Source organism: Asterias amurensis, chromosome 1 (assembly GCF_032118995.1).
Source record: "Asterias amurensis chromosome 1, ASM3211899v1".
In the NCBI taxonomy this organism is placed as follows: Eukaryota; Metazoa; Echinodermata; class Asteroidea; order Forcipulatida; family Asteriidae; genus Asterias; species Asterias amurensis.
In genome coordinates this window covers 4,626,908-4,636,295 of record NC_092648.1, presented here as the reverse complement: position 1 = coordinate 4,636,295, position 9,388 = coordinate 4,626,908, and the positions used below count along the sequence as shown (strand labels likewise).

Sequence of the window (9,388 nt, the reverse complement as noted above, 5' to 3'; positions counted from 1 at the left end):
AAAAGTAACAAGCTGTCTTAGTAAGCTTTAGAAGGGTTGGTCTAGAGTCATAAGACCATCAGATGTTCCTTAGAATATATACCCACAAAATCTTGTGGTTTTTTTGGTGGAAAAACTAAGAAACAAACACACAACTCAAACTTTTCCTACAAAAATCTTTGAAACTCAACTACATTTCTCAAAAACACAATCTCTTGCTGATGCAGTAAGAAAACAGGAGAGAACAGTCTTAACAATAAAGACAAAATTTGAAATACAGGTAACTCCTTTTATTAAAAAATAACCCACTACCATTCTAAAGATGATGTGAGATACAAATATTGCTTTATATAAAACATACACACAAATTATGAACCTTTACCTGAAATAAGATAAATAAAAAAATATATAAATTCAGCTTGTGTGGCACAATTTTTAAAATTGGCAAAGAAATTCCTCTTAAAATTAAAAAACTTACTAAGTTCCGTCTAATTTAAAATTCAGTGTAGAAAACAAAACCTTTAACAGACATTGCAAATAAAGTAACTTAAACAATATATCATTTGTTTTTGTGACACATTCTCTTTTCTATTTTTTTGTTAAAACTCAATTTGTACTTAAATACAACCACTTGGAAAAATAGAAAGACCATACTAACTAGTAACACTTAGTGTTTACAAATCTTGACCCAGTAGTTCAATGCACAAAAAAAAAAAAAAAAAGATATTTTATAACAAACAAATAATTAACTTCAGCACTGTATTTAACTGTGAGTTTAGTTTCCAATTAGTAAATACAACTTCTAATAAAAAATTATAGAATTATAAAAACATTAACCAGGGAACAATTCCAAGGAAAGAGTACAAATCTGTATCGCCAAGTGTGTGGCACTTCTGTGCAAACATTAACCCATGAGCTTCCTTATAAATAAATAAAAATTTGTTGTCGATATCCAACAATCCTTCTGATTCAGCTCATAATAATAATAACATTAAAGTAGTAGTCCGAACTTATTTTCTATACCATCCGCCCGGGTAATGGTTTTGAAAAAAAAAAGCAGGACAGTTCTTTTCAGAACTGAGAAGTCTCCCGAACCCCAAACATCTACTCCGCAGTTCTCTAAGAACAAACTCAATCTGGCAAGTAGACACACACTTTGTGTTACTGCAAACCAAATATATAATAATACAAATATTATTTGGCTCTTACACAGAGCTTTATCACACCCCTAGGGGCATATCAAAGCGCACAGTATTATTTCCTGCAAGGTATGTGGGGTGTTGTGGCCGAGTGGATAAGAGCACCAAGCTCAAGCTCTGATGCTTCTGCTCAGCATAGTGTGGGTTCGAATCCCGTTTGTGACACTTGTGTCCCTGAGCAAGACACTAAACTATAATTGCTTCTCTCCACCCAGGGGTAAATGGGTACCTGTGAGGGCAGAGATGGTTCTTGTGATTGGTTTAGCCGAGTAGCGCATATATTGCACACAGGCTGTATACTTCCCTGGGAGCTGAGATGGTTTAAGGAATGATTTAAGGCCTAGTGACCAGGGGTAATAATTATTTCGGAAGCGCTTTAAGACACCCCTCGGGCGTGAAAGTGCTATATAAAAACAGTCAATTAATATTATTACTTATTGAAGAACAAGAAAGACCTTCCTTTATAGCACCATGTACTGGTTTACAAGGTGCAATATGCTGCAAATCTAACCAGGAACACTGGGGCGAACCCCTTTTCTTTACGATAAGTGCACTGGATTCTTTTACAAGGACGCCAAATGGTTAAGTGTCTTGCTAAATGACACAAGTGTCACGACTGGGACTCGAACCCACACTCTGCTGAACAGAAACACCAGGGCTTGAGTCCAGTGCTGTTATCTGCTTGGCCACAATAGTAATAGTACGCCCTTTGAAAAAGTTCATAAGCTACAAATACAAATGAAAAATACAAAAAACATACCAATTTAACACACAAGGTTGATGCAAATAAGATAGAATCATAAATAAATTCAGTTTCTGTGACACAATTTCTTGATTGATAAAATAGTGTGTTAAAAAGTTAAACTACAACAATTTTAGCACCAAATATTAAAAAAGTTTTGCCTGAGTGAATTATGAGATGTTGCTACATACAAATTCCCTGTAAAGCCCGAAATTCTCATGTACGACCTAATTTGACCGAGCATAAAGCTAAATAACTAGAAATTCGAAACCTCACTTCAAAAAGAACCCCCTCCCCACAGAAAAAAACCTAGAGTGAAAACTAGCTCATCCACCATATTTATTTTTATAGACCGATCCAGGCGCGCAACTGCTGGGCGCCGCCATGCGCTGCGCGCCACTGCTGGGGTGTCTTTGTGCCTCGTTTTGTGCACAAAGACATGAAAAATCGTTTTCCTTTTCACTTTTTATGGGAATTGAATGTCTTCCTCGACAATCTATGAAATTTCCTTAATGTGGCAGCTTCATATAACATTGTACAACATTCTTGATAAATTGTTAAAATTAAGCAGAAAGTAAAATACTGAAATTCTGACAAAATACCTTGCCGATGTAATGCATTTTAGCCACTATTATGCAGTTTCCGCGTCTTTGACCCCTAACTCGCCTAAGACAAGCGCCTTTTTCAAGATGATCCGGCTTCTAATTTGTTGCAAATATTTGTGGTCAGTGATCTACAGTGGTATATCATGATGTCCTGTTAAGGAAATTGTGTTATTGAGAAAAAACATTTAATTTCCATAAAGAGTGAAAAGAAACATGATTTCCTCATGTCTTTGTGCACAAAACTAGGCACATGTACACCTCAGCAATGGCGTCACGGTGCTCATCACTTGTGCGCCCAGTGCGTGTCGGATCGGTCTATACAGAAACAAAGTTCTAAACTAGATATCTAAAAGGATTTCTAGTTTAAATCTGTAATACAAAAAACAACACCAAACAAACACCCTAACAAACAAACACCCACAAAATTGAATACTCTATCTGAGCTAAATGATATGTCACTTAACAAAATTTAACAGAAAGACTTTAAAAAAAAATATATGCACCGTGCTATTATTGCATGAAAAGGTGAGAAATGTTACTTTAAGAAATATGTTTGTATTTCAGTTGTATTTCAGAAGGAAAACTTTCTAGTGATTACCATTTACCTTAAGTTCTGTCAGTTCGATTTGAGGTTCGATTTTCTTGAGCGGATAAAGTGAATACAAAACGATGGCAAATGAGACTAAGAAAACAGCTGCAGCCATTGTTAAGTTTACTGTCTGCCCCATAAACAAATGACCTATCAAGGCAAGAATGATCATCTCAATTGCCACGGCGAACTTCTTCAAGATGGAATTCAATTTGGTCAGGAATAAACTCGTCACCAGCCCTGCCGCTACATTATTACAAATCAGGGCAATAACCAGTGGCCTTGACAATGAACGGATACTCTGAGGACTGAACAAGTCGTTGTTTAAGGTCCGAGTAAACGCAAGCGACACAACTCCGAAGATACAAGAATCTGTGTACATGGCTATGTTCTGCTGCCAGAAACTCAACCCAATGCTGAAGTTTTTCAGCAGGAACTCGCTGTAGACGCCAGCGAAGGAAGAACACAATAACTGGATCAAGACAAAGAGGATGCTTGAGTTGACTATGATCTCTTGTTGGTCAACACTGTTCAAGTGTGCCATGATACAGCCAAAGGTCAAGATGACGAGGGACATCCATTGCACACAACTGAGTTGTCTCTGAAATATGCACTGTGTATCAAGAAGAAAGGTTTGATTAAAGACACTGGACACTATTGGTAATTTTCAAAGACCAGTCTTCTCACTTGGTGTATCTCAACATATACACAAAAAATAACAAACCTGTGGAAATTTGAGCTCAATTGGTCGCCGAAATCAAATTCATGGAAAATTACTTCTTTCTCGAAAACTACGTTCCTTCAGAGGGAGCCGTTTCTCACAATGTTTTATACTATCAACAGCTCCCCATTACTAGTAACCAAGTATTGTTTTATGCTAACACATTCTTTTATGCTAACATTATTTTGAGTAATTACCAATAGTGTCCACTGCCTTTAAATGATGTAGTTATTAAAGGCACTGGACACTATTGGTTATTACTAAAAAAAAAAAGTTGTTAGCATAAAAACTTATTTTGTAACGAGCAAGGCGCTTTAACAAAGAGTATTTTCCTGCAAGGTATGTGGGACTACGCTTGAATTATGAGACCTATCATATAAGACAATGTAGTGGTTTACAAGCCGCTGTGGCACAATATGCTGCCAATCAAACCAGGAACACCAGGGCAAACCCCTACTCTTTTCGGTAAGTGCACTGGGTTCTATTAAGTGCGCTACACAACACACAGGACCATTGGCTTTACGACCCATCCGAAGGACAAAGCATTATGGTTAAGTGCCTTGCCTTAAAACACAGGTGTCACGACTGGGACTCGAACCCACACTATGCTGATCAGAAACAACAAAGTTTGAATACGGTGCTCTTAACCGCTAGGCCATGACACGCCAATTGAAAAGCCTTTGCTTCTCAAAAATTACGTGGAGTAATGGAACAAAATTACCTGGTAAGTGAGCCCTGTGGTGACTATACCAAACTGCATAAGGACTGTGTAGGTAGTCATATCATAACGCCCCAGGTTGAAAAACACCAGGTTGTTACAAATGCAGTACAGTCCCGCTGGTATCATGTAGTACAAAAAGGCTGGAATAAACAAAAAACAATCAATGAAATTAAAAACTGGTTATAACCAACATTTCTCCATAATATAGGAGATGTTAAATTTGCATTGGGGATAAAGAATATTAATTTTGTTTTTTTACCCATACACCGATGTGTGTTAGCACTGTATACTAATATCACAGGCATTTTACTCGGGTGGGATTTGAACCCACGACCCTTGCAATTCTAGAACAGTGTCTTACCAACTTGACTACCGAGGTTGCCCAATGTGACAAAAGGGAGGTTTGTTTAAAAATTAATGTGAATTAGTATTTATTGTTCTTATCACACACAAAAGGGTACATGACAAAACTTATGGCAGCATGATAACAGTATAAGGGGGCGTATTCCGTCAGTTAGGAAATCGAATAAAAGATAGCAACTAACCTTTTCTGTTGGATGTGAAATCTTGAAACAAGGCTGTAACTGATTGGCTGCAAGAAATACATGTAGAGAAAGAGATCACAACGATAGTTAAGATTCTCTGAAATGGCTCGTAGAGTGTCATGGCCGAGTGGTTAAGAGCATTGAATTAAAGATCTGGTGCTAAGTCACCAGAGTGTGGGTTCGAATCCCGGTCGTGACACTTGTGTCCTTGAGCAAGACGCTTTACTATAATTGCTTCTCTTCACCCAGGGGTATAAATGGGTACCTGCAAGGGTAGAGGTTGATATTGTGAATGAAAAACCTTTGGAGTGATATAAACTGTTGCCCAGGTTGTATACTCCCAAGGGAGCTGAGAAACATTCTTTTTAAAAGATGTTATTGGCCCTATGACCAGGGCACTAATGTAAAGCGCATTGATACGGTTATTGTGAAATGCGCTCTATAATTAATATTATTATAGGGGTAGAAATAAACACGAGACTGCTGGTCCGAGGCAAGTGTTTTTAGAGTTGGACCACTAAAATATTGACCAGACAAGTGTGTTGTGTTTTTCAACTGATTGATAACAGTAATAGCCAATACCTTTGATTAACAGTGTTAGCACTGTATACTCTTCCCAGAGTTCTGTGAACAAATCAAAGGCATATTCGGGTGGGATTCAAACCCACGACCTTTGCAATTCTAGAGCAGTGTCATACCAACTAGAATACCGAGATAGCCCGGTAGCTAGAGGCTGTTCAAATCCCTATATTTTAGCAGCAGGTACTGCAATAATCTAATTATTTTTGAAAAGCATTAAAAGCTTAGCACTACTTACCTTCGCAAACATAGTAAAATTGATATGATGAGTTTTGAAAACTCAATCAATATAACAACCAAGATGGTGCTGTAACTGTACTGATTGTCCTTGTTCTTTGATGCTGTCACCAACAAATCTGAAAACCAACAAATCATACCTTTATTGCAATTTGGTGCAGAGGGTCTTAAAGGCAGTGTACACTATTGGTAATTACTCAAAATAATTATTAGCCTAAAACCTTTCTTGGTGACGACTAATGGGGAGATGTTGATAGTATAAAACATTGTGAGAAACGGCTCCCTCTGAAGTGCCACAGTTTTCGAGAAAGAAGTAATTTTCCACGAATTTAATTTTGAGACCTCAGATTTAGAACTTGAGGTCTCGAAACCAACCATCTAAACGCACACAACTTCGTGTGACAAGGGTGTTTTTTCTTTCATTATTATCTCGCAACTTCGATGACCGATTGAGCTCAAATTTTCACAGGTTAGTTATTGTATGCATATGTTGAGATACACCAACTGTGAAGACTAATCTTTGACAATTACCAATAGTGTCCTCTGCCTTTAAAGGATTTATGTACTTTTGTAACATAAAACACAATGTCCGCAGATTTACATTTTAAACTTACACCGTTTGAAGATAATGATAGAAATAATAGTTGCTGAGTTGATTTAGTTTTTGATAAATGAGTAAAACAGTGCAAAAACTACAGCACCTCAGCAAGTAATATTTTCTGGGGAACCTTTCTACTATCAGTATCTTCAAACTGTTTAAGTGTAGTGTAAATCTGTGGACATTTTAAGCACACTGCACTATAACAGGTTGTAGCTCAATTACGATCAGGGAGAGGAAGATGGGTCTGGCAAACCACTGCGTTTGACACCCAGAGCTGGCAGCCCATCACACCATCTTGTGGAAGCCAAATCAGAAAGCTGGCAGAAGGGGACGGAGGCAAGCCACATTCATTAGGCCCCCTCACACTTTGCGAAGGGATGGTGGCCTCAGTGACACAGGGCTAGACAGATGAGGACCCTAATGCTGGACAGGGAAGAGTGGAGGGCTGCCACTAAGGGAGCGTCTCAAAAGTCGGAACGGTAGGAACGTTCTTTTTGGATCGCAAGAGTATCCCCGCCGCTTTACTTGGACCGGTCCTTTGGACCGCCAGAGCGATGTTTTGGATCGTTCCAAATGCGTGACCGCGTCCAATATCATGTTAGAACGTTCCTAATGTCATGATGTTGCGATCCTGCGGGCATATGCCCGCAGGAACGTTCTTTTGCGCTAGGAACGTGCCCGACGTTTGAGACGCTCCCTAAAAGTCCTGAGTTGGGATAAGATGGACCATGCTCTCGCATTGCAGTGCATAGGTAGCTATGGGGTGCGATTGGAGGTGTGGTCTGGGGGTGTGGTCTAGGGGCGTGGTCTGGGGGTGTAGTCCGAGTACTGGAGTTAGGATAGTTGGATGTCACAAAGTGTCCTCCCAGTCCTCTGATGAATTACTCCGAAAATCCTTCCTCCTTCCCCTGCCAAATAACCTCTCTATCCATGTCTCTCATGATTACTCCTAGAAGTTTTATTAGGTTTGTTCCGCTAATAATTGTCTCACAAACCTCATAGATCATCATATATACAAAACCCTATTCGAAGCTTTTGCACTTTGCGTTTTATGCAATGAACTTCTCTTTTAAAGGCACTGGAAACTATTGGTAATTACTCAAAATATTTGTTAGCATCAAAACCTACTTGGTAACAAGCAATGGAGAGATCTGTTGATAGCATAAAACATTCTGAGAAACTGCTCCCTCCGAGGTAAAATAGTTTTTGGGAAAGAAGTAATTTCTTACTAAAATATTTGAAATGTATTCGAGACCTCAGCTGAGGTCTCGAATTCAAGCATTTAAAGCAGACAACTTGTGCGACAAGGGTGTTTTTTCTTCCATTATTCTCTCCCGACTTCGACAACCAATCCAGTTCAAATTTTCACAGGTTTGTAATTTTATGCAGATGTTGTGATACACCAAGTGAGAAGACTGGTTTAGGCATTACCAAATGTGTCCAGTGCCTTTAACACTAACAGGCCTGTTTAAGCCTTTTATCAGGTATCTGAAAGCAAACAAATTTGTGTAATGAGATTGTTTTTGCTTTCATTTATTCTCTTGCAACCTTGATGACCAATTGAGGGAAAAGTTTCCCTTTATATGAAATAATATAGTATCTAATTTACCTCAATGAGATATCCCTTTTTGTAAAAATAAGTGAAAAAGTGGTGGCGCCATACGGAAAGTTATGCCAATTGAGTCAACATTTTCACAGACTTTGTTATTTTAAAACGGCTCAGTCTGTTCACAAAAGGCTCAAAAGATTGGCTCACAATGAGCCATGACTGGCTCATAATTGAGCCACTTGCTCAATTTTGACTGAGCTAGTCTTGGCTCAATCTTTGGAGCCATTTGTGAAAAAAAAGGAGCCAGCATTTCTCCGCCCAGACTGAGCCATTTTCCCCCAAGTGTTATGACTTACTGTTATTAACAAATAGTGTGATGTACGCTGCAAACACAAACCAGCTCACGAAACCCTCGAGGCCAAGCATTTCTGGAATACAAAAAAATGAATGTAAACATTTTTAATTTAAAAGGAATGATAATATACTTTTCAGCTCTCAACACAAAAAAGGGGAGGGGACCAGAGTGGAGGGTCTAGACTTTTACACGATACTTGGCTTCGTGCTTTCGTGTAATTGTAGTTGCGATAACATAACTCTTGACGGTCGAAAGGCAAGCGTTATGAGGCCGAGGTAGTATTGTGATCAGGGCGAAATGGTCACAACACGTACAATTTCGACAACTAGTGCACTATTTTTACCACTTTCGCAAATCATGACACAATTTCTAAGAACATAAACTTGATTCTTAATGTTTAATGAATCCACATCCATCCCACAGCCCCTTTTGCTTTTTTGGAAGAAAAGGAAAAAACTTGTTGGGAAAAGTTTGTGTCTGTTCGTATGGCGCCACCACTTTTTTATTAGATATGAAATAATATTCTAATTTTACCTCAATGAGACATCCCTTTCTGTAAAAATGAGTGAAAAAGTGGTGGCGCCATACCGAAAGTTATCCTCAGGCGGTGTGGAATGAAAGTAAAATAATGACCTACAAAACTTAAAAAGCAAAACTACGAGGTGTTCACTGTTCGTTTTATTACTTACTTACATAACATAGCCCCACTTGTGTGGCCCAAGGATAGCTGAATCCTTGACCTTGGCCACACAAGTGCCAAGTGGGGGCTATTACTTACACAAAAGTTTACAGCTCTCGCTAAAAAAATACTTACCCCTAAAAAGGGCACGGGCTTAGGACATGTAGGAAAGGCGTGAAGAATTGTAGATTCGAGGTTCGATAGTGTAAAATGGTGTTTAGCCATCCAGAAAGATAGGCTACGTGTCCAGTCATTGTCAGTGCCCGCGTGCCGGTTGTGTACGCCCG

At 38.8% G+C, this 9,388-nt stretch overlaps 1 protein-coding gene across 1 annotated transcript; it reads right to left on the bottom strand.

The window, feature by feature from the left end:
* Positions 1-270: 270 nt before the first annotated feature.
* LOC139943294 (UDP-galactose transporter senju-like) lies at positions 271-9,378 on the bottom strand. The gene is made up of 6 exons (XM_071940123.1): positions 9,237-9,378; positions 8,424-8,495; positions 5,919-6,036; positions 5,102-5,148; positions 4,557-4,696; positions 271-3,727 (listed from the first exon to the last, which is right to left on the bottom strand). Exons 2-6 carry the CDS (start codon positions 8,491-8,493, stop codon positions 3,113-3,115), a joined length of 990 nt encoding a protein of 329 aa, XP_071796224.1. The 5' UTR covers positions 8,494-8,495; positions 9,237-9,378; the 3' UTR covers positions 271-3,112.
* Between the last annotated feature and the right edge of the window lie 10 nt (positions 9,379-9,388).

Bases quoted from the DNA above. Each gene is read 5' to 3' on its own strand.
- LOC139943294 (XM_071940123.1), bottom strand. From the start codon at position 8,493: ATGCTTGGCCTCGAGGGTTTCGTGAGCTGGTTTGTGTTTGCAGCGTAC. The intron at 4,697-5,101 runs GTTAGTTGCTAT...TGTTTATTCCAG, and splicing joins TTTCACATCCAACAGAAAAG to CCTTTTTGTACTACATGATA. The intron at 3,728-4,556 runs GTAATTTTGTTC...CTTGATACACAG, and splicing joins CCACAGGGCTCACTTACCAG to TGCATATTTCAGAGACAACT.